Raw genomic sequence first — 18,241 nt, forward strand, 5'->3', positions numbered from 1 at the left:
TCTCATTCACCCGGAACCTCAACTGGAAATATCACTTCACTACCCAAACACAGCCCCCAAGTACTAGACCCAGTGTTGAACCCTGTCTAGAACAGTTCCAACTGCCTTCTCAAAGGGATCCTCCTCCCCTCCCCCAAAACCATCCCTTGCAGACATTTCAGGAATTCCTCACATCCAGTGTTGCCTCCCAGTCCTTCTTGAAGAACATCCCGACAACCCCCAACATCACCCCAGCTGAATCCCGTGCCATTAAGGAGCTGAAAATAGACCGCTCTATTGTCATCCTCCCGGCGGATAAAGGCTCCACAACTGTCGTACTTGACCGTGTGGAGTATGTGGCAGAAGGACTGCATCAACTCTCTGACACCTCAACCTACAAAGCTGTTACCCAGGATCCCATTCCCTCCATCCAGACTGAGCTGCAAAAAATCCTAAAAATCCAAGGTCCCTCACAAGGCCTCACAACGGCTTCCATAGACTTACTCACTCCACCTGAGCCACGTACCCCTACCTTCTACCTATTAGCCAAAATCCACAAAGAGAACCATCCTGGCCGTCCCATCGTAGCAGGCTTCAAATCCCCAACCGAACGTATCTCAGCTCTGGTAGACCAGCACCTACAACCTATCACCCGCAGACTCCCATCCTACATCAATGACACAAACCACTTCCTTGAACGCCTCAAATACATTCCCACTCCTCTTCCACCTGAAACCTTTCTTGTCACCATAGATGCTACATCCCTTTACACAAACATCCCACATACCCATGGTCTCTCTGCCCTTGAGCACTACCTCTCCCAACGCCCACCCGAAGATCTTCCAAAAACCTCGTTCCTTATCACACTTACCAACTTCATCCTCACCCATAATTACTTCACTTTTGAAGGCCAGACCTACAAACAAATCAGGGGAACGGCCATGGGAACCAGGATGGCTCCCTCCTATACCAACCTCTTCATGGGCCGCATGGAGGAGGCTTTCCTGAAAACCCAACAGCTGCTTCCCCTGGCCTGGTATAGGTTTATAGATGACATCTTTGTGGTCTGGACTCATGGTGAAGAAACACTCCTTAATTTCCTCCATAACCTCAACTCCTTTTCGAATCTGAATTTCACCTGGTCCTTCTCCAAAACCCAAGCCACCTTCCTGGATGTTGACCTTCATCTTGTTGAAGCTCACATCCACACCTCTGTCCATATCAAACCCACAAACAAACAACAGTACCTTCACTTTGATAGCTGCCATCCTTTCCACATCAAACGCTCCCTTCCCTACAGCCTAGGTATTCGTGGCAAACGTATCTGCTCCAGTGACGAATCCCTCAACAACTACACCAATAACCTGACCAGTGCTTTCCTCTCCCGCAACTATCCTGCAGACCTTGTCCACAAACAGATTTCCCGAGCAATACATTCCTCCCCGTCCAACAACAATGTTCCTACCCCCAGACCACACAGAAGCATCCCCCTTGTCACCCAATATCATCCTGGCCTCGAAAACATCAACAAATTACTCCGCCAGGGATATGACTTTCTCAAGTCAACCCCTGAAATGAGATCATCCCTTGACAAAATTCTCCCCACACCACCCAGAGTTGCCTTTCGTCGCCCCCCTAACATCCGTAACATCCTTGTTAAACCCTACAATATTCCCAGACTACCTTCTCTACCCAGCGGTTCCTATCCCTGTAACCGACCCCGCTGCAAAACCTACCCCATGTATCTCCCCACAACCACCTACTCCAGCCCCGCTACTGGTAAAACATACACAATTCAAGGCAGGGTTACGTGTGAAACTACACATGTCATTTATCAACTGACATGCCTGCACTGCACAGCCTTTTACATCAGCATGACAACAACCAAACTGGCTGAGCGCATGAACGGACACAGACGAACTGTCCGCCTAGGAGATGCCCAATACCCAGTAGCGGAGCATGCCCTCCAGCATAATTCTAGGGACCTAGGAACCTGCTACACCGTATGTGCCATTTGGCTTCTCCCACCCAACACCAGTCCCTCTGAACTGCGGAGATGGGAACTTGCACTCCAACACATCCTTTCATCCCGCCATCCCCCTGGACTGAACCTACGTTAAACAACCTCATTCCCATTCACTCTTCAGTCTTCTCCTCTTTCCCTTTCCTCTTTAGCCATTCACGCATCTTTTCATCGTACATAGTTGTGTTTATCTTTATACTATATACCTCTTTACTTCTGTATGCATCCTCTTTGGTTTGAAGCTGGCACAGTACTTACAGTAGAACATCTTTGGCTTCCCTCTGACAACCATGCCTCCTTCCTTGCTACCCTCCCTGTTTACCTTTCCCTGTTGCTTCATAACCTGGGTTGTGAGTAACTGAATCCACTTTCCCTTCTTCCCTTTTTTCCCCTCTCTCCTCCCTGATGAAGGAACAAAGTTCCGAAAGCTAGGAATGTAAATTTTCAGTTCTGTTTTATGTGTATCTATTGGCTGTACTGAGCTGAGGTAAGTACTGGCCAGCCCCTCTATCTCTTTGTTAGTATTTGTTTCACATCTTATATGAGATTTTCCATTAATCATTTAATTTAACTGTTTGTAAAATAAACAAATAACCACAGTAAAATTACTTCACATTTTGTGAGAAACAATGTTTTTGGGGACAAGGTGATCATCCTGAAATTGGGAAATGAAACTTCTCCTTGAACCAAGCACAGCCCTTTGACAACCAGCCGAGGAAGAAGTTGAAAATGATATGCATTGGGCCGTAGAGAAAATATTGCACCAATGAAGTGTTCATCCATGTGAAGTGAAGCAAGTCACTTATAAAAAAGGACAGTCATGAGCATAGTTTATTACTCTACTGAGTTAGTCTAGTCTGATTAACAAATTCTGGTGACAGGTACTGCAATCACTGAATGATAATGTAGGAACACACAGAAAATGCTTCCATTTCAAAGAAAAAGTTGGAAGCTGCTAATCTATTTTATTGTTATAATTTGTGGATATTTTAACAATAGGAGAGAATGAGTAGTCAGAGATACAGTTCAAGGGAAACTTTCTTTAAAACTTATTTTTCATTGTTTTTTGTTTTCTGTTATAGTTGGGCTCACACTCAAATTAAATGGTGATTATTTTTGAACACAATAACAATTTTCGAAAGACTGACAATATCATGTTAGAACGCCATAGAGATATTTTTGTTTATAAGTGGATATCAGTTGTATCAAGTCGGAACATTTTTAAGTGGGTTTAGATTTGTAGAGCACAGGCCACATGGTGGAGCCTGAAACATCAAGTTGTTCAGTATTCTCTTCTGCAGAAAACTGTATCTTTTCTGGAAAAGGAAACAGCAGTGTGAAGCAACGTTTAAAAACAACTTCGAGTGTTTTTAGTCGGAGCATAGAATATTTAGAAAAAGACCTCTCAAGTTAAATGGAGTTTTGTGGTTGGAGTGATATAGAATACATGTGTTCCATTAAAGCAGTACCTAGTTCAGAGGTAAATGAGAATACTTTTTGTAAGACTATTAGTGTGTCAGCTCATAATTACTCAAATTTTTGCTGCAGAGGAAAATTAATTAATGAAAAGATAAATAAAAAGTTTAAAGTGAGAGCAGTACTCTACAACTTCAACAAGCAGAGAAGAAATAGATGCTAATTTTAAATGGAACAGTGGTTTCATAAATTTTGAAGATTTTGTGTTATTTAAAATTCGTAACAAAAGTATGATCACTGCAATAATCTCTTATTACAAAAGATAAATGTAACTGGATAGATAAAAAAAACTACTCACCACACGGTGGCAGGAGAACACACACATAGAAAAAGGTTTTATTTATGCAAGCTTTCAGAGCCAGTGGCTCCGTCTTCTGGCAGGAGGGTTGAAGAGGAAGGGAGAGGGGTGAAGAAAAAGGACAGGAGAGGTTTACAAATTTGGGTGGAGTTCAGAAAAGTCACTCAGGAAGGGTTCTGGTGACTTTTCTGAACTCTACCCATTTTCCTTAACCTCTCCGGTCCTTTTCCTTCACCCCTCTTCCTTCCCCTTCAACCCTTCTGCCCGAAGAAGAAGCCACTGGCTCTGAAACCTTACAAAAGTAAAACCCTTTTTTTATGTGTATGTTCTCCTGCTGCCACTTGGTGAGTAGCTCTTTTATCTATCCCATTACATACAGTGTCAGAAACAGATTTTTTCATTGCTGTCCTCTTACAATAGGACAGTTTTGCGTAGAGCATAAAAGTTATTTTAAATATTATATTTACAATTCCCAACAAAAATAGTGAAGCACACTGGAGAGGAAGAGGAGGAGCTTCAGAGGAAGAGAAGGAGCTTCAGAGGGAGAGGGAGAGGGGGAGGGAGAGGGGGAGGGGTAGGGAGAGGGGTAGGGAGAGAGGGAGGGAGGCGGAGGGGGAGGCAGAGGGGATAGCAGAGGGGTAGGGGGAGGGAGAGAGATGGAGAGGGGGAGGGAGATGGAGAGGGGTAGGGAGATGGAGAGGGGTAGGGAGATGGAGAGGGGTAGGGAGATGGAGAGGGGTAGGGGTAGGGAGAGGGAGAGGGAGAGGGAGAGGGAAGAGGATAAGAAATGAAACTTGATGGGTTATTACAAATTCGAGCAAATTTTACAAGGAACTTGGCAGTTAAGCCCACTTATCAGTATGATATTGCACTCCTCTGGCCTGGATCATGCACTGATTAAGTTGGGAAGGATGTAATAAAGACAAGGTATTCTCTCTCAAGTCTCACAACTGTTATAACCGGTCCTTGATATCCTGGATACTGGCACTGGGTTGGAGCTGACATTCCAACTGGTCCCACACACATTCTATTGGAGATGGATACAGGGATTTTGCTGGCCATGAGAATACATCAACATCATGTAGATAGTTCATAGACACATGTGCTGTGAGGATGAACATTGTTCTGTTGAAAAATGGCACCACAATATTGTCATATAAGAGATAACACAAGAGGCGCACAATGTCTGTGGTGTACCATTGTGTCTTCAGAACTCCCTCAATCATTACCAGCTGTGACCTGCTCTCATCACCAATGGCTCAAGAGTAAAGCCTTTGCATCTCTTTGAAACATTGGAAGAATGGGACCTCCCTGCCAGATGCCACCATACTCACTGATGATGATGATCAACTGAGGTAGTGCAGATCCACAATTATTTGCAGGCTACAACCCAATTCTACTTATCAGCAAGCTGCGCTTCTCTGTCATAACATCACTCCAAAAGCACCCATTTGTGTTTACAGATGGCTGACGCAGATGTGAAGGGGTTATGATGTTTGTGTATAATATGCCAATCACCCCGTGTAGTGGTCAGAAATGGTTGACTGGAGCCTTGATGATGAGTATGCCTTCCCTCACATTCCATGCAGTACAATATCAGCCCCTGTCACATCTGAATGCCCCACAAATTCAGATACGACACAATTTCAGCAGTTGGCCAAATAAAGACCCACAATGGTTCCTTTCAAACACATCAGGTGCTTATAAAAGTGTGTCATATGAGCATGCAGCATCTCCATGTCCTCTTATATGCCGTACCAGGACCAGTAACAACACTAACCACGAACAACATTAAAGCACTCTGAGGATAATTCTGTCACAAGGATTGTAACTCTCTATCATTTACATACTTGCTGATGGCATGTATGCACATGAATTTACATTAACATCTGACCATGTCTTCTGGATGCTTTACTTTTTTGCCAGGCAGTGTATTTTTAAATGATATGTTGTTTCTGAAAAAAATCTGTCTGCCATAATGAACATAGTGCAACAGAGAATCAATCTTGTATCACTGTCCAGCCATTATTGCTTATCAAATTTTCTTAATTCTGTGTCTAAGACCAGAATAATGATCGAAGTATTACAATTAATATAAAATTATCTAGAGCACATTGAATTTCTTGTTGTTAATAGAAATACAATTTAAAAGTAAAAGAAACAGAGGAATCTCCTTATATGACTTCTACTAAACACAACCAAGTGCTTCTTATATTATGAAATTAACAGAGATTAAATTGAAAGAATCAAACAATATAGGAAAATATAGATTGCTACTTACCTTAAAGACGACATGTTAACTGCAGACAGGCACAATTAAAAAGACACTTACACATTAGCTTTAGGCAACAGTCTTCATCAGAGAAAGAAAGAGAAATACACACCATTCATTCACACAAACAAGCACACCTCATGCACACACGAGTGCCAACTCCAGCAGCTCAGACCTGAATCTGCAACTTAATGTGTCATCTCCACAGTAAGTAGCAATCTAACTTTTCCTACCTAGTTATTAAACTGGAAGAGGTGAACAAAAGGTAATCAATCACGCTGGGGTCAATCATACAAGAATAAAAAATTATAAAATGAAACCCATAATTTTTTGTTCCATATTTTTACTGAGGTTGTTAGGATGTAAAAAGGAACCCAACACTTCCCACCCTCTTATCTCACCTACAGCAACAAACGTTAAAAATATGTTTGCTGGTCAGTTTTCTCGAAATTAATCATTCATTTCTGTAGGCCTTAGTTAAAGTACTGCTTCAACACTTGGTAGTCTCAGTCTTTTCATCTCGTAGATCCTCCCATATAAGAGTTATTTTGTTTTATTATTTGTGTATATGTGTTTGCTTATATTATATCTCTATGATAACCATCATCTTTTATATTCTCAAAACAATACACATCTTCATAAACAATATGGCAACTACCACTTAATAATATTATAATTTATCCTGTTAACATTGCAAAAAACTAAATAGTAAACCATTTATGGTGACCTAGAGCTGAGTTGTGAAAGATTTAACAGTAATCACACACTTTTGCTCAGACAATATGAGGATAGTTTAAATGAAAACCTTAAAAATTTAAAACAAAAATATAGAAAATGATGCAAAAGTTTCAGAAATGTTAACAGCAGTACCCATTGTTTGAGAATGATAGATGGAAGTAAGATACATTGGAAGTACACCAAGTAGCAAGGACAGTGCAAAGATGAAACTTCCATTGCTGATATACATCAATGAAACAGAAATGTGCTGCACACTTTAAGTAGTGATTGCATAAAAATATCTGAAATCCATTGCAGAATGGGTATGCCATGTGGTGATACATGTCTGCCACTGCAGCAGTAGAACTATGAGTACATCAAGCTTAAAAAACAATGACCATGTCTGTACACCTGATGCTTCATGACAATGCCGCACTTATACAACAGTGATGTCATAGAGCAAGACATTATCAAAGACAATTGGCATTTAACTGTGAAGGAAATAGTTATGCATTTGTGACTCTTAAGAAACCTTTCCACAATATAAGATGAAATACAATGTGTGTATGGTGAGATGAAGGGGGTAAAGTAAAAGACAGATGAGTAATTCACATCTACAGAACTCATTTCAAGTAATGAAAATGAAATGTCATGAATGACAAGCTTGTGTTGAGAAAAGTGTAGGACAGGCTTGCTACTTATTACCACTGTTATTAACTTGTATATTGAAGGAGTAATGATGCAAGCAAACTTTGAAAGAACAATAGAAGTTTATGCGAAATAGTTACCACTGCTAAAATTAATTGAGGATGGAGAAAAGAGGGAACACGTCAGCTGTCAATTGGCATATGGAAAGAAAGTTCCTTTCAACAAAAGAATTCTATTAGTATGGAACTGAGAAAGGAGTCCCTGTAACTGTATGTCTGGAGCCCTGCATATAATAAAATAATGCTGTGCAACCTAACATCAGCAAGAAAACTTATGGTGACAGCTCATTCTTTTTCTGATAATGATGGTAAATTTTTGAACCCCTTATGTATGGGGACCAGTGGTGAAAAGTGTTATGTACACAGATCTACATAAAGAGTTCATTCTATCTCTTAACTAGAGCGAAACAATAATGACCTCTGAGTTCAGATAATGGCCTGTGCATGATCATTGGCATCATACTGTCAGTCATCTGTTGATATCATCCAGCATATGAAATCTAACATTCTGTTGTACATCCCCTACCTGACAGAAATGTTCATATCTACGAGTCACTGTCAAAGGCAATGGAGCGAAACATTATTGACTGATGAAGAAATGTAAAAATGTGTTCATACAAAAGACACTTTTAACAAGCTACTGCCATACTTTGAAACTAACGAAATGTGTGTATAATGCCTTGTAATGTTGTAATTAGTTCTCTGAACCAAAAAAATGCAGATAAAAAAATTAAGGATTCATTTGAACCAGTGTATATTTGACATCACTGTCTCGTAAAACTGCAACTATTCCTCACAAAGATGGAAAATTTCAGTGCTTGTAACTGCCTAAATATGGATTAGTTTTAAAAAATCTAAATATTAAAGACACATTTTTACTTTAATCAGGGCAGACTCATGTCTCATGCTCTTAATATTTACTCTGTGTCCTTAGCTTCTCAGATATTCTTTGATCCTTAATCAGCAGGATTCCTCCAACCAAAATTTACCTCCAGAGACAGAATAATTATTCTGCAAATAGTTGTATGATGAATGATCCAGACAAAGAGGGGCAAGAGACTGAAAATTAGTAAACAGTAAGTAGAGACAAAACTGACTACTTTAGAAGAAAATCAATTGTAAGTTAATGAAAATCAAGTTTTTAAAAAGAATGCTTCAGTGCTACACTACGTGATACAAGGAAATTTAATTACATTTTATGAGTTAGTATTTATCTTCTGTATTAGTTATGAATATTTAATAAACAAAGATGAAGGTAAAAAGTAGTAAGGATTTTGAATGCTGTCAACTCTGATTCAGGTGACTTACCTTGGGGTCATACCTCTTATATTGGTCAAGGCCCAATCCTATGAACAAAACAAAGATAAGAAAAGTTTGAGTGATCACAATATTTGAAGTACAAATATAAAAGATAAGTACATTACAGGTAACACTCTCATTTACTGAGAAGAAAGGAAACTTCAAATAACAAAAGCTACAAGCTTTTTTAAGGAGTGGGTAAAATTAATTAGGCTAGCTAACAAAATTTGATAACTTCCATCTCCTTCAAAATGTAGTTTTCTTAAATTTTATGAATAACATTGTTTCAAATTTTAAATATCTTATATGGAAAGTTATAAAACTTGGATGTAAAATGCAAAACACACACACACACACACACACACACACACACACACACAGAAGGGTCATTCTCCACCAAGTGGCCTAATTTGAGGAATCAATGACCACATAGATCTTCCCTTTGTAATAACAAGTAAGCTACACAAAATTTGGAGCTCAAGATACACAAAAATTCAAGGTTGTGGATGACTTCTGATGGATAACTGCACATTGACATGTGAGCTCTATGACAGTTTTGTTTATATTTAAGATAGTTTAAAACTGAAACTAATTGTAACCACAGAGATGCTACTTGTTATCAGTTCAACGTAGTTGTAGCAGTTATCTGTGAGTATTTTAGAAGTAATCAACGTGCCATTACATATTTTTGCATCAAATTTGTGCCTCCTTTGATGTTACAATGCTAAAAATTATTATTTCATATTTTCTTTGTTATTGTTCTTTACAAATTGCAGGTTTTATGTACTGTAAAAGATTTAATTTGTTTTGAAGATCCACTAAACAAAGTTTAAAAAATGAGCTAGAAACTTCTACTGTCAAACATTTGCAAACTTATTATTTCATTTAATGTTTGATAGATTTCATTGTTGATTAGTTCTTTAATATTTTAATTCATCATCTATATCTAATCATAACCAATAAATTATTACAATAGAGACCCAGGATAGAAATAATTCAAAAAGGAGACTCTATACATGATGATTACAAATTTACTTTTTTACACATTACAATTTTGGAAGAGCCCCCACCTAGGTGGCAGATAAGGGAATGCTCATCAGTAGCTCCTAACAGTTGATGGGTACAATAAGTGCACCAAAAAGGCATGAGGGGGGGTGGAGAGGAGGGGGGGGGGGGAGAACAGATATCAAATGCAACTACGGAAATCCCAGCAAGCCGGTAGTGGATAAACCACAAGATTTCAGACATGGAACAAGCATAGGAAAAAATTTATATAGTGGAATACTACATAACTCTCACAAGGACTAAGATCTAATACACTGAATGTACACATGCTGACAGGAAAGGTGGGGCAAATGGTGGACTTGATGGTTAGTAGGAGACTGGATACTTTAGGATTCTCAAAGACCAGATGGAAGGATAGTGGAAACAGAATTAAGGAACATGTAGAGTCTCTATTGAAGTGGGAATGAGGAAGAAGGAAGAAATGGAGTGGCAGTAGTTACCATATAGTGGTGAAAAGAGAAGGTTAATAGAGTAAGTGACAGGGTGATGAAGGTCTATATGACAGGGTCATGAAGGTCAAAGTGAAAGAACAAGAAATGGGTATGGAAATTCTGGAAGGATATGCACCACAAGTTGAAGGTCCTGCTGAAGAGGAGGAGTACTTTGAAGAAGAACTGCAGACAACTAACTGGACAGAAGATCAGGGCAATTAATGGGAGATCTATATGCACACATGGGAAGGAACGAGAAGCATATGGAGGAGCAAAGGGGGTGGAAGGGTGAGGAAGGTGAAATGAGGAAGGATGAAAATTAAGACTTTTGTAAAAGAAATGGACTAGCAGGTAACAAAATCTGATTTAAGAAGAAGGAAAGTCTAAAGATAACATGGTAAATATGCAATAAACTACATGATATGTGACCAACCAGGCTGAGAGGGGGGGAGGGGGGGGGAGGGGAAGAGGGGAGGGGTGGTCATGGTAATATATTCTGTAACCTTAGGTAGTGATATGTCTTTTAGTTGTGACAAAACAATTAATGAGGAGAAGGCACCAGAAAGACAGGAAAATGGGATAAGAATATGGAAGTTGAATAAAGAGGAATAGTGCAAAGAAGAATGTCAGAAAACAGTAAAGAGAAACACACTAAGATATGATATGCACTCAGCAGAGAGCAAATGGGGAAGATGTGAAACACTGATGGTGAAAGCAGTAAAAAAGGTGTGTAGAAGAATAGGTAATAAGAAAAGGTAGAAATAAAAACACTGGTGGAATGAGAGAGTAAGAAAGGAAAATGCAAAGAAAAACAAAGCATTATGTTTATGGTTTCTAGAGAGAACAGAGAAAGCAAGAAAGGAATACACTGAGAAGTAGAAGAAAAGAAGAAGAAGAAGGAGGTGGCTGAGAGATTGGTAGCAGTGGAGGAGAGAGAACGGATGGAAGAGTGGACAAAAATGACAAAGAGGACAGTGAGGGGAGTAAGAAGGTTCTCTATGGAACAGTTAAGATTAAGAAGAGAAGTGTGATGGAAAATGTCAGGGCGATAAATAAAGAAGGAAATGGAGGAGGAGTTGGTGCAACAGATGGAAGAGAGACTGGGGAAGGGGGGAGGTGAGAGTAATGATAGAACCAGAAGGCAGGTGTTAGGGCAACAGTGGTGGGGGTGGGGGTTGGCAGGAGTATGAGAGTGGTGGTGTGTGTGGTGGGTGACTTTGATAGGAAGGGGGGATTATGATGATGACAGGGGGAGAGTACGAGGGTGACAGGAGGAGGGCAGTATAACAGTGATTTGGGGGGGGGGGGGCGGGAGGGGTTAGATGGTGGGCGACGGGAGGGTGTCAGAGTGGCGGCGGGGCGCGAGCTTAGAGTGGCGGCGGGGCGCGAGCTTAGAGTGGCGGCGGGGAAGGGAGCTGCGAGGGCGACGGGGCAGGAGCTGCGAGGGCGACAGAGGGTGCTGCGAGGGCGACAGAGGGTGCTGCGAGGGCGACAGAGGGTGCTGCGAGGGCGACAGAGGGTGCTGCGAGGGCGACAGAGGGTGCTGCGAGGGCGACAGAGGGTGCTGCGAGGGCGACAGAGGGTGCTGCGAGGGCGACAGAGGGTGCTGCGAGGGCGACAGAGGGTGCTGCGAGGGCGACAGAGGGTGCTGCGAGGGCGACAGAGGGTGCTGCGAGGGCGACAGAGGGTGCTGCGAGGGCGACAGAGGGTGCTGCGAGGGCGACAGAGGGTGCTGCGAGGGCGACACATGGGGAGTACAATGAAACAGTAGGCGCGGAAGGGAGATGGTTGTGTAAGAATCATGCAGTAGAGTAAAGGGGTACATGGAGGTTTAAGAATGATACCGAAGAGCATGAAGATAATGGTGGAGAGTATAAACATTACAGGGAAGAGTATAAGAATCCCAGATGAGAGAAAAAGGATTTGTGAGAGAATATACACATGTTCAGAGGAAAGTGAAGATAACGTGAGGAGTAGTTGTTGTTGATGTTATTGTTGTGGTCTTCAGCCCAAAGACTGGTTTGATGCAGCTCCCAATGCTATTCTACCCTGTGGAAGCATCTTTATCTCCAATTAATTACTGCAACCTACATCCTTCTGAATCTGCTTAGTCTCTTGGTCTCCCTTTACAATTTTTACCCACCATGCCTCCCGTCAATACTAAATTGGTGACTCCTAGATGCCTCAGAACATGTCCCACCAACCAATCCCTTCTTGTAGTCAAGTTGTGCCACAAATTTCTCTTCTCCACAGTTCAATTCAGTACTTCCTCATTAGTTACGTGATCGACCCATCTAAGCTTCACCATTCTTCTGTAGCACCACATTTCTAAAGCTCCTATTCTCTTCTCCTCTAAACTGTTTATCATCCATGTTTCACTTCCACACATGGCTACACTGCATACAAATACTTTCAGAAAAGACTACCTGACCCTTAAATCTATACTCGATATTAACAAATTTATCTTCTTCAGAAACGCTATTCTTGCCATCACCGATCTGCATTTTTTTTATCCTCTTTACTTCGACCTCCATCAGTTATTTTGCTTCCCAAAAAGCAAAACTTATCTACTACTTTAAGCATTTTATTTTATAATAAAATTCCTTGTGCATCACCTGATTTAATGCAACTACATTACATTATCCTTCTTTTGCTTTCATTAATGTAGATCATATATCCTCCTTTCAAGACACTGTCCATTCCATTCAACTGCTCTTCCAAGATCTTTCCCATCTCTGACAGATATACAATGTCATTGGCAAACCTCAAGGTTTTTATCTCTTCTCCCTGAATTTTAGCTCCTTCTCCATTTTTTTCTTTATTTCCTTCACAGTCTGCTCAAAATATAGATTGAACACTCCCTTCTCAACCACCGCTTCCCTCACTGCCCCTAGACTCCTGTAACTGCCATCTGATTTCTGCAGAAATTGTAAATAGTCTTTCGCTCTCTTTATTTGATCCCTGCTACCTTCAGAATTTGAAAGAAATTATTCCAGTTGAACATTATCAAAAGCATTTTGTGAGTCTAAAAATGCTGTAAACTTAGGTTTGTCTTTCCTTAACCAACCTTCTCTAAGATCAGTCGTACGGTCAGTACTGCCTTGTGTGTTCCTTCTTTTCTATGGAATCTTCCCAGAGGGTGGCTTCTACCAGTTTTTCCTTATATCTATAGAATTTGTATTAGTATTTTGCAACCGTGTCTTATTCGACTGATAGTTTGGTAATTCTCATACCTGCCAGCACCTGCTTTCTTTGGAATTGGAATTGCCATATTCTTCCTGAAGTCTGAGGGTATTTTGCCTGTCTCATACATTTTGCTCATCAGATGGAAGAGTTTTGTTATGTCTGGCTCTCCCAAGGCTATCAGTAGTCCTAACAGAATGTTTTTTACTCCCATGCTCTGTCAAATTCTTCACTAAGCATCATATACCCATCTCATCTTCATCTATGTCCTCTTCCATTTCCATAATAATGCCATCACGTACACTCCCCTTGTATAGACCCTCTATACCTCCTTCCACCATTCAGCTTTCCCTTCTTTCCTTAGGACTTGTTTACCATCTGAGCTCTTTATATTCAAACAGGTGGTTCTTTTCTCTCCAAAGGTATCTTTAACTTTCCTGTAGGCACTGTCTATCTTACCCCTAGTGACACATTCTTCTACATCCGTACATTTGTCCTCTAGCCACTCCTGCTTAGCCATTTTGCACTTCTTGTTGATCTCATTTTTTAGACTTTTTTATTCCTTTTTGCCAGCTTCATTTACAGCATTTTTATATTTTCTTCTTTCATCATTTAATTTCAATATCTCATGTGTTACCCAAGTATTTCTACTAGCCTTCATCTTTTTACCTACTTGATCCTCTGCTGCCGTCACTATTTCATCTCTCAAAGCTACCCATTCTTCTTCTATGTATTCCTTTCCCCTGTTCTTGTCAATTGTTCCCTAACACTCCCTCTGAAACTCTCTACAACCTCTGGTTCTTTCAGTTTATCCATGCCCCATCTCCTTAAAGTCCCACCTTTTTGCAGTTTCTTCAGTTTTAATCTACAGTTCATAACCAATAAACTGTGGTCAGAGTCCACATCTGGCACTGGAAATGTCTTACAATTTAAAACCTGGTTCCTAAATCTCCGTCTTACCATTATATAATCAATCTGAAACCTTCCGGTGTCTCCAGGTCTCTTCCATGTACACAGACTTCTTTCTTCTGCACATGCCTCACACCATTACAGAGCCTCCACCAGCTTGAATAGTCAATTGCTGACATGCAGGGTCCATGGATCTATGAGGTTGTCTCCATACCCATACACGTCGATCCACTCGATACAAAATGGAATGAGACTCGTCAGACCAGGCAACATGTTTTCAGTCATCAACAGTCCAATGTCGGTGTTGACAGGCCAGGCGAAGTGTAAAGCTTTGTATCGTGCAGTCATTTAAGGGTACACAAGTGGGTCTTTCACTCTGAAAGCCCATATTGACGATGTTTCATTGAATGGTTCAGATGCTGACACTTACTGATGGCCCAGCATTGAAATCTACAACAATTTGCAGAACGGTTGCACTTCTGTCTCATTGAACAATTCTCTCCAGTCATCATTGGTCCTGCTCTTGCAGGATCTTTTATTGGCCGCAGCAATGTCGGAGATTTGATGTTTTACAAGATTCCTGATACTTACAGTACATGAGTGAAATGGTCACACGGGAAAAAACCCACTTCTTCACTACCTCGGAGATGCAGTGTCCCATCGCTCGGGTGCTGACTATAACACCATGGTCAAACTCACTTAAATCTTGATAACATGCCATTATAGCAGCAGTAACCGATCTAACAACTGCGCCACACACTTTTCATCTTATATGAGCGTTGCCAACTGCAGTGTCATATTCTGCCTGTTTACATCTCTGTATTTGAATATACATGCCGATACCAGTTTCTCTGGCACTTCAGCGTATTTCTTCGATCTCTTCATCATCTATGGAGCTATTTGCCATATAAACTTGTACTATTGTGGTAGGCGTGGGTTTTGTGGCTATCTTGGCTACAATAATACAGTAACTATGCTGTCCATAGCAGCTTATCCGCGTTCCTACTTTTTATTCATTATTACACCTACTCCTACATTACCCCTACTGGATTTTGTATTTATAAACGTGTACTCAGCTGACCAGAAGTCCCTTTCCTCCTGCACTGGACTTCATTAATTCCCACTATATCTAACTGTAACCTAACCATTTCCCTTTTTAAATTTTCTAACCTATCTGTCCAGTTAAGGGATCTGACAGTCCACACTCCGATCTGTAGAACACCAACTATGTTTCTCCTGATAATGACATACTCCTGAGTAGATCCCACCCAGAAATCCAAATGGGGGACTATTTTATCTCTGGAATATTTTACCCAAGAGGATGCCATCATCATTTAACCATAGAGTAAAGCTCCGTATCCTCGGGAAGAATTATGGCTGTAGTCTCCCCTTGCTTTCAGGTGTTCACAGTACCAGCACAGCAACGCAGTTGTTTTGGTTGATATTATAAGGCCAGTTCCATCAATCATCCAGACTGTTGTCCCTGGAACTACTGGAAAGGCTTCTGCCCCTCTTCAGGAACCACACATTTGTCTGGCCTCTCAACAGTACCCCTCCATTGTGGTTGCACCTATGGTACTGCAATCTGTATTGCTCTGGCACCAACAGCAAGGGTCCATGGTTCATGGGAGGGGACAGGGTGGGGGCTGGGACATGAGGAGTATGACGATAATTTAGAGGTATTAGGGGGATTTGCAGACACTATGAGAATGACAGGATGGAGTTCAAGTATGAGGGGTATGTGAAACAGCATGAGGGTGACAGGAGGAGAACGTATGCAGATGACAAGAGTTTATGATGAACAGAGGAAGAGGATGAATACAACAAGAGTGAGGATGAATCTGATCGAGTTAGAGAATAAGGGCTTGGGACACTACGAGATGACGCTTCCAAAGGGAGAGAATATTGGGACAGGGTGGAGTGGGTGGGGGGTGGGAGAGTGGAGGATGAGGATGCTGCATGGGGAGGGAGAATGAGTATTACAGTGAGGAAAATATGTCAGTGGTGAGAGAGAGATGGTGCGGATGTAGAGGGACAAGCAAGAAGTTGACAGGTCCAGTTGCTGTGATGTCAGAGAAGAGAGAGACAGTGACAGAGAGAGAGAGGGGTTGGGGGGGGGGGGGGGGGGAGTGCAATAAAGAAGAGAGAATGGATGGAAAAATCAGGATTACAGGGACATGAGGTTTGAGAAGATTCGGAAAGAAGCAATAGAGTTTTCCAAGCGACTTGAATGGGATTGAAAGATAAGAGGGAAGAAGATTGGTGAACAGACAGAGGCTCAAAAATGATGCAGGCAGTAGTGGGGACTATGTTTGACGGACGGAGAAGGAGAGTAAGTGATATGCAACCCTTCTTTAAATTCTGTATTTTTATCAATTGTGAATGCAGGTACATATTACAGAAAACTTCCATGTTTCTTGGATGGGTTAAAAACAATACTTTGTACAGAAAATATAAGTACATTTAATCTTTGTGGCAACCTTTCAGAAAAACTACATAGTCTGTTGAATGATTGGGTCTTCTGCCATTTGATGGTGTCATTGCAGGGAGCACCTGAAGAAGACATTAAGTCACACTGTCAAAACATCATGAGGGATGATGCTAATGACCAGCAGAAGACCAAATAATTCAACACATCATCTATTGCCTGGAAAGCCTACAGAATTACAATTTTACAGTAATTACAATAGTGATCCTGCATTATGTTTTACTCATCTTTCACATCCCTGTAACAAGAATAGAATGGAATGGACATGTCTTGAAAGGAGCATATAAGATGAGCATCAACAAAAGCAAAACAAGAATAATAGAATGTAGTCTAATGAAATCAGGTGATGCTGAGGGAATTAGATTAGAAAATGAGATACTTAATAAAAGTACACAGGTTTTGCTATATGAGCAGCAAAATAACTGATGATGGCTAAAATACAGAGGATATAAAATGTAGATGCAATGGCTAGAAAAGCGTTTCTGGAAAAGAGAAGTTTGTTAACATCGAGTATAGATTTAAATGTCAGGAAGGAATATGTTGCAGTAGTTACTAAGGGGCTAGCACAGAATAGAGTAACATGGAGAGTTGCATCGAACCAATCTTCAGACTGAACACCACAACGCCGACGAAAACGCCGACGATCATCGCTCCATATTAATTACACAGGCCAATGAAAAAATTTTTTTAAAAACCTTTTTTTTACTTTGATAGCTGATCTTCATAGATTTTTATGAGGTGAATCCAAATCTAGCCTTAGTTTTTTTGTATCACCCATAGTTTTTGAGCAATATTCTTTTTATTATATAGTATAAAAATCCTATGCTATACGGTGAATGGGGAAATTAATGAAAAGCTTTGTTACAAGATAAGCATGGTTTGTATTTACAGTAAGCTACTTAAAACAATGATATGTGTTAATAGAGGTTTCACTTGTCAGCCGGAATTGGTTTGTATTTTCTTTCTCTTTTTTCTTTGAAGCTTCTTTTGTAGCTTTTTCTACGATCGGTCGCTTGCTGAACTTCTCGGAGAAGTGATCAACAGTAGTCCCCCATCATGTTGGTGTTTCAGCGGCCTTGGTAGCGTTTTTCCATCACTTTAATGTCCTGTTGAAAATGCTCTCCTTGCTCCTCACTAACATCTCCCATATTGTACGGGAAGTAATCAAGGTGACTGTTCAAAAAGTGAACTTTCAGGCCCATTAAACATCCTAAAGTTTTAAACTCCTTTAACACTGTAACACTGTAGCTATAATAGTAACATATTCTGGGTCTCTTTCATGTCCTAAGAACTTTGTAACAACTTGTTTGAATGATACCCATGCTTCTTTCTCATTTAAGGTCATTGTGGATTCAAAGTTACCATCAATTTTCTAATGTCAGGTACGACAAAGA

General features: G+C 40.7%; 1 protein-coding gene across 6 annotated transcripts in view; it reads right to left on the minus strand.

Annotated features, from left to right (window-relative positions):
- The window catches only part of LOC126418931 (calcium uptake protein 1 homolog, mitochondrial), a 538,349-nt gene that overhangs the window by 110,676 nt on the left and 409,432 nt on the right, over nucleotides 1–18,241 (minus strand). For all 6 annotated transcript variants that reach the window (XM_050085962.1, XM_050085964.1, XM_050085960.1 and 3 more), the window contains exon 5: nucleotides 8,781–8,818. In XM_050085962.1, coding sequence (XP_049941919.1) covers nucleotides 8,781–8,818 — 38 coding nt within the window. The remainder of the gene's footprint in view (nucleotides 1–8,780; nucleotides 8,819–18,241) is intronic.

This window comes from Schistocerca serialis, chromosome 9, assembly GCF_023864345.2.
Source record: "Schistocerca serialis cubense isolate TAMUIC-IGC-003099 chromosome 9, iqSchSeri2.2, whole genome shotgun sequence".
In the NCBI taxonomy this organism is placed as follows: Eukaryota; Metazoa; Arthropoda; class Insecta; order Orthoptera; family Acrididae; genus Schistocerca; species Schistocerca serialis.